The 13,278-nt window shown below is 47.9% G+C and overlaps 1 protein-coding gene across 9 annotated transcripts in view; it reads left to right on the top strand.

Moving 5' to 3' along the window:
• The window catches only part of LOC140482722 (zinc finger protein PLAG1-like), a 35,943-nt gene extending 29,777 nt beyond the window's left edge, over positions 1–6,166 (top strand). For 5 of the 9 annotated variants that reach the window (XM_072580272.1, XM_072580273.1, XM_072580275.1 and 2 more), the window contains exon 8: positions 2,574–6,165. In XM_072580272.1, coding sequence (XP_072436373.1) covers positions 2,574–3,843 — 1,270 coding nt within the window. In that variant the 3' untranslated portion in view covers positions 3,844–6,165. Of the gene's footprint in view, positions 1–2,573 lie in introns of all 9 variants that reach the window. The other 4 variants (XM_072580271.1, XM_072580270.1, XM_072580277.1 and 1 more) reach the window with 1 other exon arrangement.
• The last annotated feature ends 7,112 nt before the right edge of the window (positions 6,167–13,278 follow it).

Genomic DNA, 13,278 nt, shown 5'->3' with positions numbered 1-13,278 from the left:
ATTTCCATCTAGAAGGACAAGGGCAGCAGGCACATGGGTACACCACCCCCAGCCAGTTTCCCTCTACTCACCATTCTGACTTGCAAATATATCACCGTTCCTTCACTGTCATTGGGTCAACATCCTGGAACTACTTCCTTTAGGGCATTGTGGGTACACCCACAGCACGTGGACTGCAGCGGTTTAAGAAGGCAGCTCACCCCCACATTCTCAAGGGGCAACTAGGGCCGGGCAATAAATGCTGGGCCCAGCCAGTGATGCCCATGTGCCATGAGAATAAAAATCAAGCAGGTACACCTTCTATCAGTGATATCATACAACAATAATGGTGTTATTGACTCACCACAGTAAGCATTCGCTATCTCTTGTCCATTGGTAGTGTCCCTACCTCTAGGCCAGGAGGCCTGGGCTCAAACCCCATCTGCTCCAGAGATGTGTCAAAATACCAGAGAACAGACTGATTAAAAATCTTTTCGCAGAGGCAATGGCAAAGTAGTAATGTCATTAGAATAGCAATCCAGAACCTTAGGCTAATATTCTAGGGTCATGGGTTCGAATCCCACCTTGATAGATGGTTCCATTGGAAATCAATAAAATTTTGAATTAAATGCAAGCCTGTTGATTCCAATAAAAGAAACTATCTTTGTCATTAATATCCTTTAGGGAGGGAAAGTGCCATCCTTACCTGGTCTGGCTTAAATGTAATTCCCGAGCCACAGCATTGTGGTTGAATTTTGACTGGGCAATTAGGAATGTGCAATAAATGTTGGCCCAGCCAGCAGCACTCAGAAGTGAATAATTTTTTTAAAAAACATCAATCGATTAGCAGGTCTAGGCATGAAGCAAGGAAACCTCAGACAGCTGGGAAAATAAGGAAGATCTTGCAATCATTTAGCACTGTTCAAACGTTAGCACAGCAAGACGTCACAAATAGTAATGCGATAATGGTGGGTAATCAGGTTAGTCATGCTGGCTGAGGGATGAGCAGTCACTAGGGTGTTGAGAGTATCTCATAAAGGCTGAGACCTTAATTGTGTTGATTTTTTTGATGGAGTTGACTGCTTTCTTTGACATTACCTGATAATAGAAAGCAACTGAGATACCCCAATGAATATCTAAATGGTTTCTGGGTAAATTGTAGAAACCTGTCTTCCTATAATCCTTTGGCTGGGGCTCTTGTGATGCAGTGGTAGTGTCCCTACCTCAGAGCCAGGCGTCTTGTGTCTAAGTCCTACCTGCCCGAGAGGTGCGTCTCTGACTGGGTTGATTAGAAAGAATCAATATTCCACCAGATTTTGAGAAACTATGTTGAAGTCACCACTTTATTTGTTCCTGATTGGCCTTGACTTCAGTCTGCATCTTTTCGGCCATGACTGTGTCTCAATCTGAAGATCCAGTCAGGATGACCACTTGTTCATTTTAGTCATCACAGGATAAATACGCTGACACCTGAGGTAAGGCTGTCCCTGTTTGGAGAGACAGAGCAGGATGGACCGATATCCTGGAGAGTTTAGAAGAATGAGAGGTGATCTCATTGAAACTTCAAAGGGTGTATTGATGGGCACTTTCCATAGCCAGCAAGTGTAGGAACTGGGCATCACGGTCTCAGTATATGCAATCTGCCATTTAGGACGAGAATGAAGAGGAACATCTTCATTTTAACAGGTGAATGTTTGGAACGCTCTGTACTAGATGCCTGTGGACTTAGTCATTAATATTTACAAGGCTGAGAAAGATGGGATTTTGGACCCCAAGGGAACTGAGGGCTATGGATTTTGGGTGAAGAAATGAAATTGAGGTTGCATACAAACTGTAATCAGCTAGAGGAGCTGAATGGCCGACACCTGAATTTATTTCTAAGCCTCAAATGATTCCAGGAATTTTGCCACCACTGTTGAACTCGGAAGTCTCTTCCGAGTTGGCTAATCTCATACTGAGGCTACCTTCCTGATATTGGGATTAAGTTTGGGCTTTGAATGGTTTGAATCTGTGTTCACGACCTGACAGCCACATTCTGATCTGAGAGAGCAGCCACATATCGAGGGGGGTGTAGTGTATTGAAACTAACCAGGATGAGTGTATTGCTCCCAGTCTTCAGAGAACATGGTTCCTCAGTGGGAGTGTGGGTTTCCTCAACAGAGTCCTTTGGGGATCAGCATATTAAACCTCCCTCTTCACTGAAGATTTGAGACCTTGCTTTCCTTTTTAATCTTCCTTTTTGGTTTATTCATTCATGGGGCCAACATTTATTGCCTGTTCCTAGTTTTCCCCTTGAGAAGGTGGGAATAAGCTGCCTCCTTGAACTGCAGCAGTCCATGCGCTGTAGCTAGATCCACAATGCCCTTAGGGAGGGAATTCCAGGATTTCAACCCAGCAACAGTGAAGGAACAGTGATATATTTCCAAGTCAGGATGGCGAATGGGTTGGAGGGAAATTTACAGGGGCTGGTGTTCCCATGTATCTGCTGCCCTTGCCCTAGTAGATAGAAGTGGTTGTGGGTTTGGAAGGTGTTGTGTGAGGATCTTTGGTGAAAGAGTTTTCTAAGAAAAGTCCTGGTGTGCTTGCCCCTTCAGACACATGGCCACTCACTGCCCTCAGAAGCCTCACCGATGTTCACACTGTGAGAAGATGTTCCATCGGAAGGACCACCTCAAGAACCATCTTCAGACCCACAACCCCAACAAGACTCTCTTCAGGTGTGGCGAGTGCGGCAAGAGGTACAACACCAAGCTGGGCTACAGGCGGCACCTGGCGTGGCACACAGCCACCAGCGGTGACCTGACGTGTGGGGTGTGCAGCCGCGAGTTTGGGCAGTTGGACCAGCTCCTGGAGCACCTGAAGGGCCACGCGGGCAGGCTGGCCAGCAGTGCCCGGGAGAAACGTCACGCCTGCGATCGCTGTGAGCGCCGTTTCTACACCCGCAAGGACGTCAGGCGGCACACGGTGGTCCACACGGGGCGCAAGGACTTCCTCTGCCAGTTCTGTTCGCAGCGCTTTGGCCGGAAGGACCACTTGACGCGGCACACCAAGAAGAGCCACGCCCAGGAGCTGCTGAAGGGGCGGTCAGAGGCTGACAGGGTGGTGGTGCCCATGAGTGGTGCCTTCCCCACCTCCCTGAAGGAGGAGATGGCTGGTGCCTGGCCTGACCCTCCCAATAAGCTGGAGCAGAAGGGCAATGCTAACCTGAGCACAGAACTCTACACCTATCCCTCACCATTCAGGCAACACACAAGAAAGACTCGCCACGTGGTGCCCAGCTCACTGGGGACAAGGTGGACTATCATGGAGATGCCATCTCCAATACTTTCTCCTACCTTGCCACCCCCTCCAAGCCATTGTATGCATCCCCCCCGATACCAGCTCAACAGTTCCTCCTATAGCCCCATGCACGGCAAAGACCAGTCTACAAAGATTGGCACAAGGAGCTACAATGTGAGCTTACCTGGAGATATACCCGGGCTTGAATCCCAATCAGCGCCAGATAAGGATAGCTCGGACATTGGTTTTGAAACTTTGACTGTCTCCCTGAACACCACGGACTGTGTCAGCACCATGCATAAAGATATCAAGCCCCTGAACATGAATTCCACGGACATCTCCTGTTTGCTTGGACTCCCGCCTCCTGGTGCCAGCGACCAGCGTCAAGGTGGCGATGCAGCGCTGTCATATGGGCAAGGAGAGACCGGGCAGAGGGCCGGTCCCCTCCGCGAGCAGCAGCTGCAGCAGGAAGGGGGTGTTCCGGCCACTGGTTTGAACTTGACCCAACTTCAACAAGTCTCGCCAGCCTTCCCCTCCTTGCTCACACCAACTCCTCTGCCCCGCTTTCACCAAGTCTTTCAATAACCCGCTGCTGCCCGACATTCTATTGAGGAGCTACAGGTGACAGGGCATTCAGAAGCAGATCGGAAAGACTCAAGTTGCCTACATTGAATTTTGACACTTTTAAAACTAGATTTTATATATATTGATGTAAATACATTGTTTTCTACCACTGTTAGGCTATTAAATCTCCAACTCCCTTGGACTAAAGCACATTATACATTTTACAGCATGTATTCCAAATTATTTTGGAAGCCTGTCTCTCTGTACTAATCCAATTCAATCAATTTCAAACTTCGGGGAATCCAAAGAACCTCACAGTTTTTACTGTGTCAATGGTGGCCATTTGGCCCATCCTTTGCTGCACTAACTCTTGAAATAGACACCTCACATAGTGTCACTCTCTCGTCTTCTCCCTGCAACCCTGTACAAGGTAATAACCCATTTCCTTTTCAGTGGATCACATGAACCTGCCTCACTTGTAGGCAGTGTGTTCCATTCTATGTAATAATGAACTTCCTCATACCACTTATTGCTACCTTTATTGATTAATTTAAACCTGTGCCCTCTCACCCTTTCACATGGGTGAAACACTTGTAGCGGAAATAAATTATCTGTCCAGTGGTTAACCAGCAAGGGGGGGTGGGCCAGCCTGATCAGCTCTACCAAGGAGTTAATATGGATACGAGGGAATGAATGACTTCCCTTATGTGCTGTCTGATTCTAACCTTAAAAATAGCAATAAGTCGTCAAGGAGTAAATCAGGGTTAGGAGTGAATCAGGGTTAGGAGTAAATCAGGGTTAGGAGTGAATCAGGGTTAGGAGTGAATCAGGGTTAGGAGTGAATCAGGGTTAGGAGTGAATCAGGGTTAGGAGTGAATCAGGGTTAGGAGTGAATCAGGGTTAGGAGTGAATCAGGGTTAGGAGTGAATCAGGGTTAGGAGTAAATCAGGGTTAGGAGTAAATCAGGGTTAGGAGTGAATCAGCCAACACTTCTCCACAAAAGGGGAATGCAATGGGGGATATTTTATCCAACAGGAGATTTCAAGATTGAGATTGATCAATTTTTGTTCGTAAGAATATCAAGGGATTTGGAAAGAAGGGGCTGAATGGAGTTGAAATGCAGAAAGCCATGAATTGGCTCAAGGGTTGAATGGCCTCCTCCAGTTCACTTTACAAGTATTGACACATTTCTGGAGATTCCCACAATTAAATCCCCATTTGTAACACGCACCTAGATGAGTTTCTCGTGACAATAATTTGTACATGTCAATTGGGTTTCTACTTGTTATGTATTCTCAGTTAATCATTAATCCACCCATTCCCACGCAAACAAAAGGGGTGGTGCAGTGGCTCAGTGGTGAGCACTGCTGCTTCACAGCTCCAGGGTCCTGGGTCCGATTCCGGCCTCGGGCGATTGTGTGGAGTTTGCACATTCTCCCCGTGTCTGTGTGGGTTTCCTCCGGGTGCTCTGGTTTCCTCCCACAGTCCAAAGATGTGCAGGTTGGGTGGATTGGCCATGCTAAATTGTCCAAACTGTTCAGGGATGTGTGGGTTAGGTGCATGAGTCAGGGGGATATGTAAGGGAACGGTTCTGGGTGGGAAACTCTTTGGAGGGTCGGTACGGACTTGTTGGGTCAAAGGGCCTGTTTCCACACTGTAGGGATTCTAATTCTAAATCCTCCAATTAGATTCCAGCCTGTAACTCACTCTCAGGTATCTGTTGTTCTGTATATAAACCATCTTGACCCCATTGATTAGATTCCAGACTGTAACTCACTCCCGAGTATGTTATTCTATATATAAACCACCCTGAACCCCTTGATTAGATTTCAGTCTGTAACTCTGTCCCAGGTTTTTGTTGCTCTATAAACAAATAATCCTGAACCCCTCAATTAGATTCCAGCCTGTAATTTACTCCCGATTATCTGTTATTCTCCATACAAACACCTCAGAATCCCTTAATTAGATTTGGGTTTGTAATTCATTTCAAGGTATCAGATATTCTACATGTAAATGCCTTGGAACCCCTCAGTCAGATTATTGATTAATCCTCAATCTGCTTCCCTCAGTAGCCAGTTTTGATCCCCATTTAGGATCTGTTTTTGCCCTAATCTGTCTTCAAGAAAGATGACTTTTAAAAACTGAGGTGAACACAAATACAGTACTCAGTAAGGCTTTACTTGTTAAAAGATGTTTATATTTTTGGTGGAACTGACCACAAACATTTTATATTAAAACTGATCACAGTATAATTATTGAAGTGATGAGGATCGATTTTATGTTGTGAAATGAAAAAGTATATATTTTTGGAAATAATTACTTTTTTTACGCAATGCATTAAAATCTCATGTCTGGTTTGGAATTGGCAGTTGTTGCTGTTGGCTCTGTCTAACTCAGTTCATTATTTAGCTGATTTAGTAGATTGGCTGCATTGATAATATTCCTAGATAGTGCATTGGGATAACAGAGGGAAATTTTAACAGCCAACCAGAGAGTGGCGCTCAGGAGTCTGGCCCAGGATCGTACTGGGAATGAGATTGGAGTCTGGGAGTTGGAAAAGCGGACTCTGATCTGTCAGAACACTGGGGAAGCAAACAGTTGGATTTAACCATAGTATACACACACACATTCACAAAAACTCTCTCTCACTGACATACACAGATGCCCTGCTGTCTCACTCACACACACCCCATTGTCTCACTCGCTTACACAAGCAGTCAAACTCTCTCTCTCTTTCACGCACACACACCCCACTCTCTGACACACGCACACATTCACACAAACTCTTTCTCTTGCTCACAGACATACATTCCAGTCTCTCTCACATATGCATGTGCACACACACTCTCGCTCAGAGACACAATCCACTCTCTCACTCTCTCACTCACACACATACACAGACCACTCTCACTCACACACATACACAGACCACTCTCACTCACTCACATACACAGACCACTCTCTCTCACACACATACACAGACCACTCTCTCTCACTCACACACACAGACCACTCTCTCTCACTCACATACACAGACCACTCTCTCACTCACACACATACACAGACCACTCTCACTCACACACATACACAGACCACTCTCACACACACACACACAGACCACTCTCACACACACATACACAGACCACTCTCACTCACACACATACACAGACCACTCTCACTCACACACATACACAGACCACTCTCACTCACACACATACACAGACCACTCTCACACACACACACACACAGACCACTCTCACACACACATACACAGACCACTCTCTCTCACACACACACAGACCACTCTCACTCACACACATACACACAGACCACTCTCACTCACTCACATACACAGACCACTCTCACTCACACACATACACACAGACCACTCTCACTCACTCACATACACAGACCACTCTCACTCACACACATACACAGACCACTCTCACTCACACACACATACACAGACCACTCTCACTCACACACATACACAGACCACTCTCACTCACACACACACACAGACCACTCTCACTCACACACATACACAGACCACTCTCACTCACACACATACACAGACCACTCTCACTCACACACATACACAGACCACTCTCACTCACACACACACACACAGACCACTCTCTCTCACTCACACACATACACAGACCGCTCTCACTCACACACATACACAGACCACTCTCTCTCACTCACATACACAGACCACTCTCTCACTCACACACATACACAGACCACTCTCTCACTCACACACATACACAGACCGCTCTCACTCACACACATACACAGACCACTCTCTCTCACTCACATACACAGACCACTCTCTCACTCACACACATACACAGACCACTCTCACTCACACACATACACAGACCACTCTCACTCACACACATACACAGACCACTCTCACACACACACACACAGACCACTCTCACACACACATACACAGACCACTCTCACTCACACACATACACAGACCACTCTCTCTCACACACACAGACCACTCTCACACACACATACACACAGACCACTCTCACTCACTCACATACACAGACCACTCTCACTCACACACATACACAGACCACTCTCACTCACACACACACACACAGACCACTCTCTCTCACTCACACACATACACAGACCACTCTCACTCACACGCATACACAGACCACTCTCACTCACACACACACACACAGACCACTCTCTCTCACTCACACACATACACAGACCACTCTCACTCACACACATACACAGACCACTCTCACTCACTCACATACACAGACCACTCTCACTCACACACACACACACAGACCACTCTCACTCACACACACATACACAGACCACTCTCACTCACACACATACACAGACCACTCTCACTCACACACACATACACAGACCACTCTCACTCACACACACATACACAGACCACTCTCACTCACACACACACACACAGACCACTCTCACTCACACACATACACAGACCACTCTCACTCACACACACATACACAGACCACTCTCACTCACACACACATACACAGACCACTCTCACTCACACACACACACACACAGACCACTCTCACTCACACACAGACACAGACCACTCTCACTCACACACACACACACAGACCACTCTCACTCACACACACACACACACAGACCACTCTCACTCACACACAGACCACTCTCACTCACACACACACACACACACACAGACCACTCTCACTCACACACACCCTCTCTTTCAAACACACATATACATCCCACCCTTTCACACCACTTTCTAAATCATACACAAACACATTCCACAGTCTCTCTCAGTCAAACACACCCCAATCTTTCTCACTCATACACCAATATACCTCACTCTCTCTCACACCCTACTCTCCCTCACACACCTCAGAGTCATAGGGCTATACAGCATAGATACAATCCCTTAAATCCAACTCCTAAATTAATCTAGTCCCATTTTGCCAGCATTTGGACCATATCCCTCTAATTCTTTCCTATTCATGTATCCATCCAGATGCCTTTTAAATGTTATAATGTACCAGTCTAAACCACCTTCTCTGGATGCTCATTCAATACACTCACGGCCCTCTGTGTGAAAAAAAGTTGCCCCTTACGTCCCTTTTAAGTCTTTCCCCTCTCACCCTAAACCTATGCCCTCTAGTTCTGGACTGCCCCATCCCTGGGAAAAGACTTTGTCTATTTATCCTATTCATGCCCCTCATGATTTTATAAGTTCACCTGCCAGTCACTGATGCTCCAGGGAAAACAGTCCCAGCCTATTCAACCTCTCCCTATAGCTCAACCCTCCAATGCTGGCAACATCTTTGTAAATGTTTTCTGAACTCTTTCCATTTTAACAACATCCTTCCTATAGCTGGGAGACCAGAATTGAACGCAGTATTACAAAATGGCCTAACCAAAGTCCCGTGCAGCCGCACCATGACCTCCCAACTCCTGTACTCCATGCACAACCTAATAAAGTCGTGAACCAAACGGCTTCTTCACCATCCTGTCTATCTGCAACTCCATTTTCAAGAAACTGTAAACCTGCACCCCAAGGTCTCTTTATTCAGCAATACTCCCCAGGACCTTACCATTAAGTGTAAAAGTCCTGCCCTGATTTGCCTTACCAAAATGTAGCACCTCCTGTTTATCTAGATTAAATTCCATCTGACACTCCTTGGTCCACCGACTCATCTGATGAAAGTCCCATTGTACTCTGAGATAATCTTCTTCACTGTCCACTACAGCACCAATTTTGGTATCATCTGCAAACTTACTAATCGTTCCTCCTACATTCACATCTAAATCATTTCTATGAATGACAAAAAGCTGTGGACCCCGCACCGATCTTTGTGCTGGTCACTGACTTTCAACGTGAAAACAATGTTCCCCCACCACTCTGTGATTTCTGCCTTCAAGCCATTTTTGTGTCCAAATGGTTAGCTCGGCCTGGATTCAATGTGATCTAACCTTGTTAACAATTCTACCATGCAGAACCTTGGCGAACACCTTACTGAAGTCCAAAAAGACAAATTCCACCACCCTGCATTCATTAATCTTCTTTGTCACTTCTTTGAAAAACTCAATAAAGTTAGTGCGACATGATTTCCTACATACAAAGTCATGTTGAATATCCCAAATTGGTCCTTGCCTTTCCAAAGACAGATAGATCCTGTCCCTTAGAATCCTCTCCAACAATTTGCCCACTACTGATGCCAGGTTCAACTGTCTCTATCGTTCCCTTGCTTTTCCTTCCCACCTTAAATACTAGCACCACATTAGTCACCCTCCAGTCTTCCAGCACCTCATCCACAGCTATCAATGATACCTCACTTTCTCTCACACTTACACACTCCCCACTCTCTTTCTCACGTATGCACAAAGAGCATGCTCTCACTCACACATGTCCCTCCCATCCTCACACACACACACACACACACACACCCATTCTCTCACACACACACACACACACCCATCCTCACACACACACCCTCCAGCCTCACACACACACCCTCCAGCCTCACACACACACACACCCTCCAGCCTCACACACGCACTCTCCATCATCTCACATCCCCATCCTCACACACATACACCCTCCATCCTCACGCACACACACTCTCCATCCTCACACACACACCCTCCAGCCTCACACACACACCCTCCAGCCTCACACACACACACACCCTCCAGCCTCACACACGCACTCTCCATCATCTCACATCCCCATCCTCACACACATACACCCTCCATCCTCACGCACACACACTCTCCATCCTCACACACACCCCCATCCTCACACACACACCCTCCAGCCTCACACACACACACACCCTCCATCCTCACACACACACCCTACATCCTCACGCACCCCCATCCTCACACACACACACCCTACATCCTCACACACACACACCCTACATCCTCACACACACACACCCTCCATCCTCACGCACCCCCATCCTCACACACACCCTCCATCCACTCACACATTCCCCCATCCTTACACACAACCCCCCATACACACACACACTTCACCCTCACAAACACACCACCCTCACACACACAAACACTCACCCCAATCTCACTGACATAGATCCCACCCTCACACACACCCCACCCTCACTCATATACACACAAACTCCACTCACTCTCAGTGACACATACACCACACTCTTTTTCATACACAGACACCATTGCACCCTTCTCTCTCACATGCACATGACTGCCCACCCCCCCCCTTTCTCACTCACATACACTTGCACTGCAGCTGCCTCACTATGCCCTGTACCCATGTGCACTCTCTCACCCACCCGCCCAGTCTCTCCCCACACACACGCACTGCTCTTGTTACTCTCACATACACAGACCGACCTTAATTAAACACTGAGTCTGGGTGTTGTTGAGTGAAGCCATCGATCCTTCATATGTAAAATGGGTGTTCTGTTATCAGACTGACAGCGCTCACCCATCCACTGTCTGCCCCTCTTCCCCTCCAGCCCTCGTGCCCACTAAATGAACCAGACGGTAGTGTGTTGAGCTTTACTGCTTTTTGACTGTGGGGAGAGACCAGTTGGTGCTGAGGAGACATGAGGAGGATTAGATGTAGCTGCAATCGCTCAGGTATTTGGTCTTGCTGCAGTTTGGAACTTCTTCTCCTGACCCTTCCTGATCTCTGTACTCTGCCATTATCTCCGAGCATGTCGAGACCTGCAAAAATAAATTAGAGAAAAAGGAGCGTAACAGCAGGACTCTGACCAGGACTTTGTCTTATCACCGTTTGATATTCTAATGAGGTTAAGCTGACCCAAATTGGCTGAGATGGGACTTTACTCATTGCATCTTAGAAGAATAAGAGGTGATCTCATTGAAACATGCAGAATTTTTAAGGAGCTTGCCAGGGTTAATGCTGAATGGATGTTTCCCCTCAAGGGAGCAGAGGTATTAGCCTCAGATTAAGGGGACACCAATTTACGACTGAGATGAGGAAGAATTTCTTCTCTCAGAGGTTTTGTGAGTTTTTGGAGTTCCTTGCCACAGTGAGCTGTGAGGGCACAATCCTTGTGGATATTTAAGGTTGAGTTAGAAATGTGTTTGATCAGTAAAGGGTCTAGCGATACTGGGAAAGGGCAAGAAGGTGATCATGAGGAATAATGAGCAGCCACTGGTCACCCCCAGGGTCACTCTGACTGACCCCCCTCCTCAGGTAACTATCCTGCTGTTCACACCCAGGGTCACTCTGACTGACCCCTCCCACTCAGGGATTTACCCTGCTGTTCACCCCCAGGGTCACTCTGACTGACCCCCCTCCTCAGGTATTTATCCTGCTGTTCACCCCCAGGGTCACTCTGACTGACCCCCCTCCTCAGGTATTTATCCTGCTGTTCACCCCCAAGGGTCACTCTGACTGACCCCCCTCCTCAGGTATTTATCCTGCTGTTCACCCCCAAGGGTCACTCTGACTGACCCCCCTCCTCAGGTATTTATCCTGCTGTTCACCCCCAAGGGTCACTCTGACTGACCCCCCTCCTCAGGTATTTATCCTGCTGTTCACCCCCAAGGGTCACTCTGACTGACCCCCCTCCTCAGGTATTTATCCTGCTGTTCACCCCCAAAGGTCATTCTGACTGACACCCCTCCTCAAATATTTATCCTGCTGTCCACCCCCAGGGTCACACTGATTGAACCCCCCCAGCCCCACCCCACCCCCAGGTATTTACCCTGCTGTTCACCCCCAGGGCCACTCTGACTGACCACCCCCCCCCCCCCCCCCACTCAGGTATTTATTCTGCTGTCCACCCCCAGGGTGACTCTGACTGACACCCCTCCTCAAGTATTTATCCTGCTGTTCACCCCCAAGGGTCACTCTGACTGATCCCCCCCCCCCCCCACCCCGCCGCTCCCCCCCACCCCCAGGTATTTACCCTGCTGTTCACCCCCCAGGGTCACTCTGACTGACCCCCCCTCCTCAGGTATTTATCCTGCTGTTCACCCCCCAGGGTCACTCTGACTGACCCCCCACCCCCCCTCAGGTACTTATCCTGCTGTTCACCCCCAAGGGTCACTCTGACTGACCCCACCCCCAGGTATTTACCTTGCTGTTCACCTCCACATCACTCTGACTGACCCCCCCCCCCCAGGTATTTACCCTGCTGTTCACCCCAGGGTCACTCTGACTGACCCCCCCCCCAGGTATTTACCCTGCTGTTCACCTCCAAGGGTCACTCTGACTGACCACCCCCACATGCATTTATCCTGCTGTTCACCCCCAGGGTCACTCTGACTGACCCCCCTCCTCAGGTATTTACCCTGCTGTTCACATCCAGCTTTATTCTCCTTCTCTCTGCTGCTGTTTGCTGCTCAGACTAACGCGTGTCTCTGCCTCCTTGCTTTATGGAGCTTCATCTTGGGTCCATCAATGCTATTTATCAC

Source organism: Chiloscyllium punctatum, chromosome 11 (genome assembly GCF_047496795.1).
Source record: "Chiloscyllium punctatum isolate Juve2018m chromosome 11, sChiPun1.3, whole genome shotgun sequence".
In the NCBI taxonomy this organism is placed as follows: Eukaryota; Metazoa; Chordata; class Chondrichthyes; order Orectolobiformes; family Hemiscylliidae; genus Chiloscyllium; species Chiloscyllium punctatum.
This window is presented reverse-complemented; position numbering and strand designations above follow the sequence as displayed.